This window comes from Dendropsophus ebraccatus, chromosome 14, assembly GCF_027789765.1.
Source record: "Dendropsophus ebraccatus isolate aDenEbr1 chromosome 14, aDenEbr1.pat, whole genome shotgun sequence".
NCBI classification, from domain to species: Eukaryota; Metazoa; Chordata; class Amphibia; order Anura; family Hylidae; genus Dendropsophus; species Dendropsophus ebraccatus.
In genome coordinates, this window is record NC_091467.1 from 39,137,657 (window position 1) to 39,156,106 (window position 18,450).

At 44.2% G+C, this 18,450-nt stretch overlaps 1 protein-coding gene across 4 annotated transcripts in view; it reads right to left on the reverse strand.

Moving 5' to 3' along the window:
- The window catches only part of USP36 (ubiquitin specific peptidase 36), a 224,882-nt gene that overhangs the window by 3,739 nt on the left and 202,693 nt on the right, over window positions 1–18,450 (reverse strand). For all 4 annotated transcript variants that reach the window (XM_069951540.1, XM_069951541.1, XM_069951538.1 and 1 more), the window contains 2 exons: window positions 15,065–15,229; window positions 14,127–14,242 (listed from right to left, as the gene is read on the reverse strand). In XM_069951540.1, coding sequence (XP_069807641.1) covers window positions 14,127–14,242; window positions 15,065–15,229 — 281 coding nt within the window. The remainder of the gene's footprint in view (window positions 1–14,126; window positions 14,243–15,064; window positions 15,230–18,450) is intronic.

Here is an 18,450-nt window from a genome sequence, read left to right on the forward strand (position 1 = left end):
CAATACTCTTGTGATTTTGGGCAGGATCATAGGCCGTGCCAAAGGTCAGTGGCGCGCTCATGGCATTTTGGGCACACAGTAATGCAGTCCGGAAAATGTGGAAATACTGGGAAATTGAAGTCATAAATTGCTCGGTGGATTATTCTGAAGTAGGTTTCCCTCCATCTCTTGTTAACCAACGCACGGTCTGACTTTCATCAGCCGTTCTGACTTTGTCACCAATGTCGGGGTCGTTTACAACATCAGCCGTTTGAAAAAAAGAGTGGAGGCAGACACTTTTAGGAAGTCTGTACATAGTATCCTGTAAAGGTCTGATAGGGAAATCTACCTAGGCCGTGAGCCTATTATGTCATCAAAGGATGTATTTACTGCTTCCTTTGCCACATTCCTTAACCTGCTTTTACAAAAGGAGGATACCTTCAGAATCTGGAGGAAGTGTGTGGCTGTTCATAAGATGCATGGCTGTAGTGATGCCCGATTCCCTCCATAATTCGTATTGGCGATCCTCTTTAACTTGTTGGAAATTGGGGTGATCCCACAATGGGAGTTTTTTAGTTACCAAATAGGGGAGTTTAAATATTTTTCTAATTTCCCACCATGTGTCTCTAATGATGGTGTCTCTAATAACGATTGATCCCTTCACAGGGAAAGGGAGAGAGGCTACCTTTGAATGGAGACATGCCATCAGGCTCCAGGGAGTTACAAATTCTGATTCCAGTTGTGTGTGTTTGAAAACTGACTGGCGGCATGCATCCAATCAAATACGTGCCTAAATAAACAAGTTAAATTGTAGCCTCTAATGTTAGGGAATCCCACCCCTGCAACTATTCGGTGAAGCCTTAGTTTTTGCAGTGCAATTCGTGGCTTTTCCCCTTGCCATATAAATTTCGTGAATTCGGTATTTAGGCGTTGTAGCTCAGAGTGTTTTAATAAGATAGGCATATTCTGCATGGGGTACAAGAGTTTGGTGAAATTTTTATGAGTTGACAACACCTCATGAAGGACAGAGGCAGGTGGACCCATTTTTGCAATTCCCTAAATATTTTTTCAAAGAGTGGTGAATAATTTAAAAAATACAAAGAACTAGGTTCCTTTCCAATCTTTATGCCTAAATATGTCAGGTGCGATTTCACTGAATGAGGACCAAGGCCATGTGAGACCTATATTTGTGAGGGTAATTTTTTCCCTAATTTCAAAACCTCACTCTTTGTGGAATTGATGCGGTATCCCGAAATTGATCCATAGTGAGTTATGAAAGTCATCAGTGGCCCAAGATGAGCCTTTGGATCAGACAAAAACCGTAATGCATCATCCGCAAAAAGGGTGAGCTTTATTTCAGTTTGCCCTACCATGATCCCTTTTTGAAATGCTAGAGTCCTCCAATGATCTCGCCAGGGGCTCTAATAAAGGACACCCCTGGCGAGTACCCTTGAACAATCGGAATAGGTCGGACAAAAAGCCTGTAGTATGTATTCGTGCTGTAGGGTTAGAGTATATACTACTCAAGAAGGTACGAAATTTTCCATTCACCCCAAATCTGTCTAATACCTTCCCCTGCCAGCCCCAGTCCACGCTATCAAAAGCCTTTTCGGCATCAAGTGCTAGGAGGAAAGGGGACTGGTTCGGCTGGGGGTGGTGATGTGTCCAATCCAGGACTGTTAGGACCTTTCTTATATTGGCCTCTGCTGATCTATTTTTAATGAATCCAACCTGAGAAGGACCCACCAGATCGTCCATGTAAGCGCCAAGACTCTCCGCCAACAACTTGGGCAGGATCTTCACATCTTCAGTTATATTGGTCTATATGAGTTAGGATGCAGGTGGTCCTTCCCAGGTTTCAGGAACAACTTAATGTGTGCTACGCTGGTGTGAGTAGGCATCTTTCCTGTATGCCAGATGTGATTGAACAGTTCAGTGAGTACCAGTGCTATGGGATCTAGAAGAACCTTATAGAACTCCCCATCCTTATAGAGTACCCATCCGGGCCCGGTGCTTTGCCATTATGTAGTATTTTAATAGTTGCCCTAACTTCCTGTTCAGTCACATCAGTGTTTAAACATTCCAGTGGTTCTTGCCTGAGAGAGGGTGACTTAATTTTGTTAAGAAAACTAGGGATGGTCCGAAAAGAGTTCGGTTCGGTTCCCGCTGTCTGCCCGCTCCGTGGAAAGGGTGGATACAACGAGAGGACCGCCTGGAAAACTGGAATACAGCCATATCCATAGGCTATATCCCAGTTTTCCAGGCGGTCCTCCCGCTGTATCCACCCACTCCACGGAGCGGGCAGACAGCGGGGATCTGATGCCAAGTGTTCGGGTTCATACGAACCCAAACCTCGGCAGTTTTGGACCATCCCTAAAGAAAACCCTTTCTTCCTGTGGCTGAGGGGTCCAGCTGTACAGATTGTCATAGAAAATTTTCAGTACCATATTCACCAACTTCGGGTCAGAGACTAGATCCGAGCGAAATGCCAATGTGGGAATTTTCCCTTTCGCCAATCTAGCGAGTTAACAACCTAATTTATTGCCAAATCTGAACAGCTCGTTCTGATAATGAGACCAATGCATTCTTTCCCTCCTATCAAGCCATAGTTCAAAATCCTGTTTGGCTTGTCTCCATGCGTCCATGAAGGGGCTAGATGGGTCAAGTAAAAATGCTGTATATGCCGCACATAACTTTTTGCTTGCCTCCGCATAATGGTGAGAGACTTTTTTGCGCAACGAAGAAATATAACTGATAAGATCCCCTCTAATGACTGCTTTCGCTGTACTCCAGTACAGTGGTAAATTATCCGTGTGTTCTGCATTATTCATGGCAAACTCTATCCACCATCCCTTCATGGTTTTAAGGAAACCATCGTCATTAGTGAGATAGGAGGCAAACCTCCAAAAATAAAAATAAAAAAAATTGGTCCCTTTCGGGAACAAATCATGGATGTCAATTTGTACAAGTGCATGATCAGAGATTACCATGTCCAATATGTCTGAGTGAGCCAGTTTACTTAATAACATATCACTAACCAATAAATAGTCTTTACGTGACCAGGAGTTATGAGCATTCGAATAGTGGGTAAATTCACTACTCCGGATGCACAAGGCGCCAAAGGTCATGCAGATGTTGGGTTTCCAAAAAAAGACCTAAAAATTTATCTCTAGAACGTGGCGTGTGCCCTTGAAGATCTGCACTTTTCCTATCTTCCGATACCGAGAGAACAGTATTCACCCCCCACACTATCTTTTGGGGTACTGTGTCAGCCTGAATCAACATTCCTATGTCGTGAAAAAAATATCTATTTTCCCCATTGGGGGCATAAAGGTTGTATACACTATACTGGGGCCCTTACACCTCTAGTAAAACATGGATCCATCTGCCTTCGTTGTCACTCTGTGTATTTATTAGTGATCTCGAGAAGTTTTTGTTAAATAAAATGATCACTCTAGCTTTCCCCTCCTTTGCAGGGGAGCCCACCAATTTACCCACCCAGAACTTTTGTAGGCATATAAAATCACTTTCAGTAAGATGTGTTTCTTGTAACAATACAAGGTCTGGGCAAAAATGTTTAAGATGTCTGAGCATGGCTGATCATTTGTTAGGGGAGCGTAACCCCTTTATGTTCCAGGAAATAATCCTCATTGTGTTTACTATCCGCATACAATAGTTCTGTAGGATGATGTCCTGTAAAATAAGATCAGCAATGAGGAGGACTTAGACAAACTAGAGAAACACATGTACACAGTACAGACACTACAAAAGCACACACAAGACAATACAGGACAATAAAGAAAAAAAGAGGAAGAAGAGAAGAAGGGAAAAACAGGGATAGAGAAGATAGTAGAAAGCCCAACTAGGCCAAGAACCTAATTAGGCTGGGGCATCAGTATAATATTGCCAGCACCAACTATAACTGTAATAACTTGCACCAAAATGCTCCATCACTAATACCCTATCTAGTATGGGTGGTGATACAGAGCTCTGAACTTCACTTTTTTCTACTATGAGAGCCCAGCATGGAGACCCGCTATCTCTAAAGTATTTAACACCTGCCCACAAAAAAGAGACAAAATACAAACCAGGGCTGTAGAGTCGGTAAGTTGCAGCTCAGACTCAAACTCCTGAAATTTATTAGGATCGACTCAGACTCCCGCTCCTTCATAAATGGCCAGTCATATACCAAGGGAGTTTTTTTATCACACTGGCTCAGCAGCTTCTCCCTAATGTATTACATGATCCTGGGGCGACTTCTGAAACATACAAAGGAATCTTCTCCTGTGTGTGCAGTGGTTGCAGCCAGTCTCCAGCCTCCATGTCCTTAACAACTCAGAACTAGACTAGATGCAGCAGGTGATCTTTTTCTGCTGACAGTCTTTTATGTTTCTAACTAAATATTCACCATACTTAAAGAAACACTGCTAACAATGCCAGATACCTGTAATATAGAGGTCAGTCATAGTAATATAGAGAGGGGTCACACATAGTGATATAGAGAGGGGTCACACATAGTGATATAGAGGTCACACATAGTGATATAGGAGGTCACTTTGGGGACACGCAATAGCACGCACACACACACAGCCTGCTGCAGCCATAGCATACACCCACACAGCCTGCTGCAGCTGTAGCACACACAGCCTGCTTCAGCCATAGCACACCCACACAGCCTACTGCAGCTATAGTGCACACACACAGCCTGCTTAAGCCATAGCACACACACACAGCCTGCTGCAGCCATAGCGCACACCGCACACACACACAGCCTGCTGCAGCCATAGTGCGCACACACACACACACACACAGCCTGCTGCCGCCATAGCATACACACAGCCTGCTGCTGCTGTAGCATACACACACAGCCTACTGCAGCCATAGCATACACACACAGCCTACTGCAGCCATAGCATACACACACAGCCTACTTCAGCCATGGCAACATTACATTTTTTTCCCACTCCAACTCCAGCCAAAGCTAGCTCAGACTACATCCAAAACTAGCTCAAACTCCGACTCCACGACTCCGACTCCACAGCCCTGATACAAACCGTGGTCAACAGCAATGTAGGGGGGCTAAAACCAAATGCTACTGCCCTCTTGATTAGAACTCTAGTCCCAATGTCCATTCACTTGAAGAGAACATATGTGACTAAAAATGTAGGGCCCCAGAAAACAGATAGAGGCGACGAGGAATAGACTCACAAACAGCCATATTTACGCCCAGCGTGATCTGCCTTCCTCCGATGGACTGCGGTGTGCCACATCTCTCTTATGTCATCAGGGGGAAACCAAGGTGGTAACGGCGCCCCCCCCCCCCAGGCTGGAGTAAAAGCCCTCCCAGGTGAGGAAGCATCTTGCCGCCGGGGTGAGGAGTTACATTGCTCCAATGTTTGCACTACTTCTTCCACGTCAATGGGGGAGGTGTAAGTGTCCACAGAGCCACTCTCATGGAAGATCTGCAAAATTGCTGGATACTGAGTCGCAAAGCGCATCTTCCAGTATAGGGAGGTGCAGAGGCCAACAAAACACAGCAATCACTAAACTCAGGGAGACCAGCGACAAAAAATCAAATGGAGTACTCACTGAAGAGTCTCAGTGTTCAGTGACTGCTGTGTTTTGTTGGTCTATTTTTCATTGCCCCTGTTAGCCAGAATCCTACTCCACACTGACGAGGGGCAACTACCCTGAAACGATCGTCTGTGGATGGATGCCTGCCTTGGTAAACCCTTGTCATGTCGCAATACTCACCGCAAAGTTAGACTTTGACGTAAAAGGGGCCACCCTGTTATTTTCCTTTTTATATTCCAATACTCGCAACCGAGTGGGACTTAAGGGGCTACGTATCAGGGTAGTTTGGTGATCTCCCCACTGGGAGTCACCCCCTTGGCAATAGGCTTTTCTCCACTGGAGGGATATCTGGCTATTCCTGTGTTTTGAGACTCGTAACTGAGGCTCCACAGACCCCTCTTTTGCAGCTTATGCACATTAAAAATAAACTAAAAACTTTAAACATCCTAAATACCTAATAGCCAAACTGAGGTGTCATGTGATCAGACTGTATACAGAGCATGGTAATATACAACATTGTCAGTGTTATATACAGAGCCTGGTTATATACAACATTGGTAGTGTTATACTGAGCCTGGTTACATACATCATTGGCAGTGTTATATACAGCCTGATTATATACAACATTGGCAGTGTTATATACAGCATGGTTATATACAACATTGGCAGTGTTATATACAGAGCCTCGTTATATACAGCCTGGTTATGTAAAACATTTGCAGTGTTATTGGCAGGTACATAGACAAAGATTTTTACCTGATACAACTCTGGAGCAGCAACATACAATTGTCCATGTGGAAAACATGCAGAATCCAGATTTATGCCGCCACCTGCAGTGATCAGGCTTGGGCCTTGTTTATTGCCATTGCAAACAATGCTTAACAGGAAACTGCAATCGTCTAAAAAGGTATTGTTTCATCTGAGTTAATCAGTGGAATTAGTGTACACCTGTAGTGTATAGTTGGGGGGGGGGCTGTATACCTGCAGTGTATAGTTGGTGGAGGTCCTTTATACCTGTACTATATAGTTGGTGAAGGTGCTTTATATCTGTAGTTTATAGTTTGAGGGTCGTGGATATCTGTAGTTTACAGTTTGGGGGTCCTGTATACCTGTAGTGAATAGTTTGGGGGTCATGTATACCTGTAGTGTATAGTTTGGGGATATTGTATACCTGTACTACATAGTTGGTGAAGGTGCTGTATCCCTGTACTGTATTGTTTGGGGGTCCTGTATAACTGTAGTATATAGTTGGTGGAGGATCTCTAAACCTGTAGTGTATAGTTGGTGGAGGTCTTGTATACCTGTGGTGTATAGTTTTGGAGTCCTGTATACCTGTAGTGTATAGTTTGGGGGTCCTGTATACCTGTAGTATAGAGTTGGTGGAGGTGCTGTATACCTGTAGTATATAGTTGGTGGAGGTCCTGTATACCTGTAGTGTATAGTTTTGGGGTCCTGTACACCTGTAGTGTCTAGTTTTATGGTCCTGTATACCTGTAGTGTCTAGTTTTATGGTCCTGTATACCTGAAGTGTATAGTTTTGGGGTCCTGTATACCTGAAGTGTATAGTTTGGGGGTCCTGTATACCTGTAGTATAGAGTTGGTGGAGGTGATGTATACCTGTAGTATAGAGTTTTGGGGGTCCTGTATACCTGTAGTGTAAAGTTTTGGGGTCCAGTACACCTGTAGTGTATAGTTTGAGGTCCTGTATTTATGTAGTATATAGTTGGTGGAGGTCCTGTATACCTGTAGTGTATAGATTTATGGTCCTGTATACCTGTACTGTATGCGTGGTGGAAGTCCTGTATACCTGTCGTGTATAGTTTGGAGGTCCTTTATACCTGTAGTATATAGTTGGTGGAGGTCCTGTATACCTGTAGTGTATAGTTTTGGGGTCCTGTACACCTGTAGTGTCCTGTATACCTATACTTCCCAAGTGTCCCTCTTTTGGAGGGACAATCCCTACTTTTGACCCACGTCCCTCTGTCCGTCTTTGCCTATTACATGTCCCTCTTTTTGACCTAGGGATTAGATTTGCATTAATAAACCTTCAATGTTGCTCTAGAAAGTGTCTGGTTTCTTACTGTATAATAGACCCAAACTTGCATATTATTCTATCATACGGTGCAAGCTGGATCCTAAAAATTGTTACATTCACATGAATCATGTGACATTATGGCCCCTGTCACCCATACACACATCTGTAGGTGTTTCTGATCCATTTGGGGACATGATCCATGCTGCAACAAAACAATGAAGCCATTGTATGTCTGTGTCACCTATATGACAGTGGGTACCTGCAAATGCGGACAGGAACTGAAACACATTTGGGTCCGCAATTACAGACGGGGTTTCTGATGTGTAAATGGGACCTAAGGATGCAGTCACACATGCAGGATTTGCTGCAGATATCGATGTAACTAAATGCATCAATCAGCAGCAGATCCTGGATGTGTAAATGCATCCTTAAATTTAAAAGAAATGCGTGTAAAATTTTCCTAGCATGAACCGCTTTGCGCACAGACGCCGTTCAAACTGCGTTTCAAAGCCATCGGCTATGACAGGTGTGTTATCTATTTTTGGTTTTGATCGGATTTTTAGTTTTTAAAAAATGTTTAAAGGGGTATTCCTCCCAAAATTATTTTTGCATTAATACATCGCCCACCCGTAGCTTTCCATCCTTCCAATACAAAAATTTATTACAGATTCTGCACAGTTCTGCTGTTATCTAGGTGCCCCAACCCCCACGGATTGCATAGAATCATCAGCTCTCAGTCCACTCCGACAGCGCTCCCTGCTCCTGGCCCGCACCCTCCGAGACGGCATCACGTGTCCTCCATCTCTTCAATGGGCTGGGTTAGCGCTTTTAACCCAGTCCACTGAAGTGAGGGAGGACAGTGAGACGCTGCAGCTGTCTGCCTCTCTGACAGCAGCACCGCCCACTGTGTGCCCCTCGCCCTGGAGCTCACCAGCTCTATGTAACCTCCCCACCCTGAGCGTACCCATAGTCTGTGACCCCTGTCTCCCGGTGGCCGCTGGCAGCCTCCGATAAGTGCAACTGTGTAGCGGCGCCCCCCACAGAGATCACCCATATCATGCATCTCCCTCCCCCCACACTTTGTGCACAACCCCTTCACTCCTCCCCTCTCCATTAGGCTGTGCATTTACCCCCGCTCACCCGGTGGCTGCCCGCAGCGCTCCTGTGCCTGCAGCCCCAACTGTGTGACGCCCCCTCATCCACGGCCGCCCGCAGCCTGCTCACCCCTGGACGCTCGCAGCCCTCTCACCTGCGGCCGCCCCCAGCTCCCTCATCCACGGCCACCCGCAGCCTGCTCACCCCTGGACGCCCGCGGCCCTCTCACCCGCGGCCGCCTCATCCGCGGCCCTCTCATCCGCCGCCGCTCTCTCACCCGCCGCTCGCAGCCCTCTCACCCGCCGCCGCCCGCAGCCCTCTCACCCGCCACCGCCCGTAGCCCTCTCACCCGCCGCCGCCCGCAGCCGTCTCATCCGCGCCCGCCCACAGCCCTCTCACCTGCGGCCACCCGCAGCCCTCTCCCGGGGCCGCCCGCAGCCCTCTCACCTGCGGCCGCCCGCAGCCCTCTCACCTGCGGCCGCCTGCAGCCTTCTCACCCCTGGACATCTCAGCTCTGCTACATCGTTCTCACTATCTCAGCTCTTCTACATCGTTCTCACTATCTCAGTTCTGCTACATCCCCATCACATCTCAGCTCTGCTACATCGTTCTCACTATCTCAGTTCTGCTACATCCTCAGCAGTCAGCTCTGCTACATCGTTTTCCCTATCTCAGCTCTGCTACATCGTGCTCACTATCTCAGCTCTGCTACATCCCCATTACATCTCAGCCCTGCTATATGGCCATCACCTTCTCAACTCTAGTACATCATCATCATTATCATCATCAGGCATAAGCATTGCATGATGGGAAATGTAGTTTCCTATCTTGGATATAGACCATCTTTTAGAAAAACTTGTAACTCAGGAACGGAAGCAGCTAGAAAGACGGGAGACGGCTCAAAATTCTCAGGGGGACTTCGTGAGTAAGACTAGCTAGGTTTGGAGGCATTTCATTTTTTTAGCTCTTGGGGGGAATACCCCTTTGAAGACCCCTAATTTCAAATAGAAAATAATGGCCCATTGGAAATAATGGCCACACTAAACGCTAACAGCCAATCACAGCACATATGCAAATAGCTAAAATATAGCAGCCAATAGAAATTCTAAGGTCTTGTCAATCAATGCCTCATAAAATCCACACAGTCACATGTCCACTATTAGCCAATAGAAGATGTAGAAGATGGAAGGCCCTTAACGATTTTGTCTCACTGACATCAGTAAGATTGTCATGGTAACCGAGCAATGATCTTTACCACTATAAGTAGCAGAGCCGATCTTAAAGGGACGGGACCCAAGTCGCTCGTAACCCTTAGAAGATCGGGCCAATTTCAATTTTTGCATTTTTGTTTTTTTCTCTTGTGCTTAAAAGGCCATAGCACTTGCATTTTTTCACCTAGAAACCCACATGAGCCCTCATGTTTTGCGCCACTAATTGTACTTTGCAATGACAGGCTGAATTTTTTCATAAAGTACACTGCGAAACCAAAAACAAATTCAATGTGTGGTGAAATTAAAAAAACAAAACAAACGCATTTTTCTTTTTTTTTTTCTTTTTTACGCCACTTGCCCTGGGGTAAAACTGACTTGTTATATATGTTACCCAAGTTGTTACGATTACGATATGTAACATGTATAACTTTTATTGTATCTGATGGCCTGTAAAGAATTCAAACCATTGTTAACAAATATACACTCACCGGCCACTTTATTAGGTACACCTTTCCAACTGCACGTTACCACTTAATTTCTAATCAGCCAATCACATGGTGGCAAGTGCATTTAGGTATGTAGACATGGTCAAGACAATCTCCTGCAGTTCAAACCGAGCATCAGTATGGGGAAGAAAGGTGATTTGAGTGCCTTTGAACGTGGCATGGTTGTTGGTGCCAGAAGGGCTGGTCTGAGTATTTCAGAAACTGCTGATCTACTGGGGTTTTCACGCACAACCATCTCTAGGGTTTACAGAGAATGGTCCGAAAAAGAAAAAAACATCCAGTGAGCGGCAGTTCTGTAGGCGGAAATGCCTTGTTGATGCCAGAGGTCAGAGGAGAATGGGCAGACTGGTTCGAGCTGATAGAAAGGCAACAGTGACTCAAATAGCCAACCTTTACAACCAAGGTAGGCAGAAGAGCATCTCTGAACGCACAGTACGTCCAACTTTGAGGCAGATGGGCTACAGCAGCAGAAGACCACACCGGGTGCCACTCCTTTCAGCTAAGAACAGGAAACTGAGGCTACAATTTGCACAAGCTCATCGAAATTGGACAGTAGAAGATTGGAAAAACGTTGCCTGGTCTGATGAGTCTCAATTTCTGCTGCGACATTCGGATGGTAAGGTCAGAATTTGGCGTCAACAACATGAAAGCATGGATCCATCCTGCCTTGTATCAACAGTTCAGGCTGGTGGTGGTGGTGTCATGGTGTGGGGAATATTTTCTTGGCACTCTTTGGGCCCCTTGGTACCAATTGAGCATCGTTGCAACGCCACAGCCTACCTGAGTATTGTTGCTGACCATGTCCATCCCTTTATGACCACAATGTACCCAACATCTGATGGCTACTTTCAGCAGGATAATGCGCCATGTCATAAAGCTAGAATCATCTCAGACTGGTTTCTTGAACATGACAATGAGTTCACTGTACTCAAATGGCCTCAACAGTCACCAGATCTCAATCCAATAGAGGATCTTTGGGATGTGGTGGAAAGGGAGATTCGCATCATGATTTGTGCAGCAGACAAATCTGCGGCAACTGTGTGATGCCATCATGTCAATATGGACCAAAATCTCTGAGGAATGCTTCCAGCACCTTTTTGAATCTATGCCACGAAGAATTGAGGCAGTTCGGAAGGCAAAAGGGGGTCCAACCCGTTACTAGCATGGTGTACCTAATAAAGTGGCCGGTGAGCGTATGTTCCTTAAAATCGCTCTATTCCCAGGCTTATAGCGCTTTTATCCTTTGGTCTATGGGGCTGTGTGAGGTATCATTTTTTGTGCCATGATGTGTTCTATCGGTACCTTAATTGCACATATGCAACTTTTTGATCGCTTTTTATTACAATTTTTGTGGATTTGATGCGACCAAAAATGCGCAATTTTGCACTTTGGGATTTGAGGTCAAGAATGTGATAAATTAATAGTTCGGGCAATTACGAACGCGGCGATACCAAACATGATTATTTATTTATTATTTATAATTTGGAAAAAGGGGGGTAATTCAAACTTTTATTAGGGGAGGTTTTTTTTTTTTATTAATAGCAACACTTTTTTTTTTACTTTTACACTTACACTAGAAGCCCCCCTGGGGGACATCTAGTATAAGCACTCTGATCTCTCATTGAGATCTATACTGTATACTAATACAAAATAGATAGATGAGATAGGCACTTTGATTGCTTCCGGCTGCTGCAGCTGGAAGCAATCGAGTGCCGAGCCGGGTTCAGAGCCATTACGGCGTTGAGCCCGGCAGGAGTAGGATGTGTGGATTGCTCCTCCGGGATCCACCCCACTAGGCACCAGGGATGGCTGCATTCAAGTAATCGGATGCAGCTGTCAACTTTGACAGCTGCATCCGATTACTTTATTAGCGGGAACGTCGATGCTACATACGGCACCCAGGACTGCGGCGGTTCACGCTCTGAACGCAGGTAGGCGGCCCTGGACGTACAGGTACGTCCAGGGTTGCCTAAGGGTTAAAGGGCGGGACCCAAGTGGCTCTTAAGGGGACGATTCCCAAGGTTAAAGTTTTTCTTTAAAGGAAGTCACTGTTAAAGGGGTGCTCTTTTCAAGCACTATGTATTTCCCTGGAAATGCAAATCTAGTTAAAGTATTGTATTGTCCCCCAAAAGTTATACAAATCCCCAATATACACTTATTACTGGAAATGCACATAACGTGCTTTTTTCCCTGCACTTACTACTGCATCAAGGCTTCACTTCTTGGATAAAATGGTGATGTCACGACCCAACTCCCACAGCTCTGGAAGTCGTGTCGTGACATCACCATTTTATCCAGGAAGTAAAGCTTTAACGCAGTAGTAAGTGCAGGAAAAAAAGCACTTTATAAGCATTTCCCGTAATAAATCTATATTGGGGATTTTTATAACTTTTCGGGGCATTACAATACTTAAATAAAAATTTCTCCTTTAACCTCTTAAGGACAGAGCCAATTTTCATTTTTGCGTTTTAGTTTTTTCCTCCTTGTGTTTAAAAGGCCATAGCACTTGCATTTTTCCACCTAGAGACCCACATGAGCCCTTATTTTTTGCGTCACTAATTGTACTTTGTAATGACAGGCTGAATTTTTGCATAAAGTACACTGCGAAACCAGCCAAAAATTTAATGTGTGGTGAAATTTAGGGTACGTCATGCATCCTTAAGAGGTTAACTCTTTGTTGTCCTGTTTTGGTTTTTATTGAGCTCTCTCCATAGGAGAACAATGACAGGGGGGAGAGCTTAAAACTGCTTTTTCTTGATAAAAATGCATTTTTCAGCTAATAAACCTAATTACAAAGTTTCTTAAAATCACCTGGACTATTGATTTCTGTAAAAAAAATAAAAAATAAAATTCATGACAGTGACACTTTAAGTAAGGGGCCTCTAAACCCCGGGGCCTTTTGGCCCGTGGAACAGGATTTAGTGGTTAGATTGGACCCCTGACAAGGAGAAATGGAGATCGTTAAGGGTTAGAATGCCGCATCAGCCTCCAAGGAAGCAAGAATCATGGTAATGACATTGTTCTGTGAGAGATTGGCGCTCGTTCACAGCGCCTTCAGAAGGCACACTCAATCGTACGGCCATGTCACTCGGCGATCATTGTAAAACAGGGAAACCGATAATAGATTTTGAAGCCACACAAAAGATGCGATGAGCAGGCTTTGTAGGTCCCACTGCTAAGAACATAGTGGTGGGGCTGGACATATACAACCTGCAAGCCTACTGTGCATGCAGGACTTAAGTTGCAAGACAGGAAAACAAACAAAGGTGTTCATCAAGCCAACACAAGCCAAAGGAAGAAGAAATTCCCTGAATACTTAGAGCCTGCAAGGGGACAGAGTAAGGCTCCATTTACACAGAGCAAAACTGGTGGAATTTCGCAGTGGAATAATAATCATTTTTGAAGATCAGACTGATGTATACTATACTGTATAGTTTACCAACCAGATCTTCTAAAATAGTTTAGGTTTTTAAAAAAAGTGCCTTGGGTGCTTTATGAAAAAAGACAATTTTAGCACTGTTCGGGTTAGCAGAGACACTCCCTGCCTTTTTTTTTTTTTTTTTTTTAACTGCAAGCGACCCCAATGCCTACATTTTTTTTTTTGCATTACAGCAAATATAATACTTCATACAAATTTTTGTAAAAAATTGGCATTTTTACTTTGCAGGGAAAAAAAATGTAGTGCAACATCTGTTTAGGATTATTTCCTAAGGTCAGCTTTATTACCTTTCCTCTGTCAAATTCTTCATCCCATTCATCTATAACTTTGCTAAACTTTGCCTCTTCTGCATGATTTGTAGCATCATGACTCACAGCAGATTCTTCTCCATCCCAAGTAGGCACTGTGACAGAACACAAGAAAAATTTGACATGTGTTGCCATCAAATGGCACTAAACTGGTATTCTGCAGCATATGAGATGGATAGATATGAAACTGCAGCAATAGAAAATACCGTATTTTCTGGCGTATAAGACGACTTTTTAACCCCGAAAAATCTTGTCAGAATTCGGGGGTCGCCTTATACGCTGGGTATGGTCACCCTATACGGTGGGGGGGCTAAAAAATGGCCGCATCCCCACCGTATGGGGTGACCATTTAATTTTAAAAATTTTTTTTAACTCAATCGGGCACGTTCCCAGCCTCCGCGCGTCGTCTTCTCTGCTCCCATTCCCCGGCGCAGGCAGTGTGACGTACACTGACTGCGTCGGGGATGCCCAAAGCTCTCCCGAGCAGCTGAGTGTCTAATCAGAGACGCTCCGGAGAGCTTCGGAAGAATGACAGTGGCTTCGGGAGGGTCCGGAAGTACCCAAAGCCTCTGTCATTCTTCCAAAGCTCTCCCGAGCAGCTCGGGTGAGCTTCGGGCAACCCTGGCGGAGTCAGCGACGGGAGCAACGGGAGCAGAGAAGACGACGCGCGGAGGCCGGGAACGGGCACCGGGTGAGTTAAATGTTTGTTATTTTATTCATTTAGCTGCAGTTAACCCCTACCTGATCGTAGCAGCGCTGCGGTCAGGCAGGGGTTAACTTTTTCAGGCGTATAAGGCGAACCCCTGACGCCGGAAAATATGGTACATAGCATTTTTTCAGTACTGTTTAATATGGCATCTACATATTTCAAAAGAAGCTGTTCCTTTAACCCTCCTCTAATTTCTAGCACACTTTACCTTCTGTCCCATATGCTTTATTACTGGAATTTTTCTGCAGTTTTTTGACGACAGATGAATTCTTTGTACCATCCCAAGAAGGACTAATTTTCTTCTCAGCATCGTTAACAGAATTAGACCGTCTATATCCTTCTTTGATGTGGGTGTCCCATACAAAGACAGAATCTAAAGAGAGGAAAGCAATATTTTCCCATATTACATTATTATATTACATTATAATAATCTTCACCCGTTCCGCCAATATGACGTCCAGGGACGTCATGAAAAGCAGTGCCATTCTGCAACATGACGTCCCTGGACGTCATGCCTTCTCTGCCTTCCCCAGCTGTCCGTATCTGAGATCGGGCAGCGGGAGGAGGCTGTGTCACACAGCCTCCTCCCGCTGCCAATGCCCGGAGGGGAGCAGTGCAGTGCAGCAGAGCAGTTAACCCCATAGACGCCGCGGTCGTTGCGACCGCAGCGTCTATGGGGAGATCTGATGCATCCCGCTGATCGGGTGGCAGGAGGCGGCTGCAGCACATTGCCTGCCTCCCCCCGCCTCTCTCCCTATCTCTCCGACCCCGTGCAGCTCCCTCTCCCAATGTGCCCCTCCCTCGATCCTGCTTCCTCCCCCTCATCCAGCTTCTCCCCCATGCACTACGCCCCCCCCCCCCCCCCCCCCCCGATCGGCTTCTCTCCCATGCATTGGCCCCCTCCCTCCCCCGATCCGGCTTTGCATGCACTCCACCGTTCCCCCCTCGCTCCTGCCTCCCGGTGCTCAACGATCAGGTCCCTGCACTGAAGAGACCTGATCGTTTGAATGAGCTGTCAGCTGTAAAGCTGACAGCTCATTCACTGTATCATGCATTACAGCACAGATCATGTGCTGTAATGCATGATATATATATACATGATTAGATATATATATATATATATATATATATATATATATATATATATATATCTGCAAAGGTTGAAACAAGAAAAACCACACACACAAATACATAATTAATTAAATACATAAAGAAAAAAATTAAAATAAATAAATATACACATTTACCATCCCCCCTTTATAAATGATCCTCTATAAATAATATACACATATTTGGTACCGCCGTGTCCGTAATGACCCAGTCTATTAACCTGTTACATTAATTATACCACCCAATGAACACCATTAAAAAAATAAATAAAAATCTAACCAAAATGACAATTTTTTGTTAATCCCGCCCCCTAAAAAATACAGATAAAAGCTATCAAAACGTCACATCTACCAAAAAGGTGTACCACTAAAAGCGTCAGCTTATGCCGCAAAAAAAATCCCTGACATAACTCCATTGCTGAAAAAATAAAAATATTGCTGCTCTTATAATATGCAAGACACTAACAGTTTTTATAGCATAAATGCCATAAAATATAACAAAAGCTATATAAAATGGATATCACTGTAATCGTATCGACCTGACGAATAACGATAAAATGTCATATATAACATATAGTAAACAGCATAGAAAAAAAATGGTGAAAAACTGCTGCTAAATTATTCGTACCACCTTATAAAAAAAATTAATTAAATATTGATCAGGGTGTCACATGTCCCTCAGTATGGTACCGGTAGAAACGTCAACTTGTCTTATACAAATATTTTGGCACCGCATGACCCCAAAATTCACCAGGTCTCTGTCATGTCTGAGGCCTGTGGTTGAGTCAGGTGACGCACAGCAGCCACATATGGGGGATTTATAGAAACATTGGAGTAAGGGGAATAAATAGTGAGTTCCATTTTTCAGTTAGTATTTGCTGTGTTAGAGGGAAAAATGGATTAAAGTGGAATATCAGCCAAAAAATTTTTTTAAATTCCCCCTCCAACTTGCTTAAATTTCTGTGAAATATCTAAAGGGTTAATACACTTATGAAATGTTACTTTGAATACTTTGAGGGGTGCAGTTTTTACGGTGTAGGAATTTATGGGTGTAACTAACATACAGGCCCCACAAACTCACTACAGAACTCAACTGGTCCCTAATGAAATCGGAATTTGAAATTTTCCTGAAAATGTGAAAAATCACTGTAATTGCAGTAATAATTAGTTTATGTGATATAACTATTTGTCTTAGGAGAAGAGAATTTTCAATGTAAAGAAAAGTAAATTTTTTTTAGTTTTTGCGCAAATGTTTTGTTTACAAAAAACTACTGAGTGTATAAACCAAAGTATACCACAAACATAAAGAGGAATATGTCACGAAAAAACAATCTCAGAATAACCGAGATAATTAAAAGCATCACAGAGTTACCACTACATAAAGAGAGACAGGTCAGAGTGAAAAATAGGCCCTGGTTATTAAGGCCAAAAGAGGCTGCGGAGGCAAGGGGTTAAGGTGCCTATATTTATTAGATATTTTGGTTGAAAAAAGACATGTCCATTAAGTTCAACCAAGGGAGGGGCATGGATAAATTCTATATTTCGACGTAGGTTTTAATATTTTGTTCTAGGAACTTGTCTAAGCCTATTTTGAAGCCCTCCACTGTTTTTGCTGCGGCCAGCTCCTAAGGGAGACTGTTCCACAGGTTCACAGTTCTCATGGTAAAGGAGGCTTGCCACCTGAGGAGAATAAAGCTTTTTTACTCCAGGCAGAGGAAGTGCCCCTTTGAAGAAGCCCCCGCCCACCGTGACTACTTGCATGGTAATTTACATAGAGCACGGGAGACTATTAAACTAACTTTGCGGGCTGTATGTACATGGGATGGAGGGTACAGGGGGATGTTTACGAAGCGTGCTGGCTGATGTACCAGCACGTTTCCTTAGCTTTATGTCCAATTTTAGTGTGATTGGTTCCCTTTAATGACAGCAGCTCCCTGTGTACCTCACAGAGCTAAATTCAAACTCCCCTCCTCCATGTCTGCATTCTTATGGACAGACTCACCACAGAGCAAGGCGGCACAGTCTGATATTAGCTCTTTGATGTACACAGGGAGCTACTGTCAGTATCTGCTGTGAGTACACTAACACTGTACACTGAACTATTTTACTATAAAAGTGGCCAACCCCTTTAACATTACAATTATTTGGTTTATGGGAGAATTATTGCTTGAAAAAGCACTATTTTGTAATCCGTATTCTTCTTCTTCTTCCAGCTATTTTTCTGCGTTTAATATAGCCTGAACCGCTTTGCGCACAGACTCTGTACGAACTGCGTTTCGAAGCCCTTGGGGGTGTGAGGTGTGCTATCTATTTTTTTTATTGGATTTGTCGTTTTTAAGAAATTTATGCTTAAAAGACCCTTAATTTCGCATAGAAAATAATGGCCCATGGGAAATAATGGCCACACTCTAAACGCTAACAGCCAATCACAACACATATGCAAATAGCTGAAATATAGCAGCCAATAGAAATTCTAAGGTCTTGT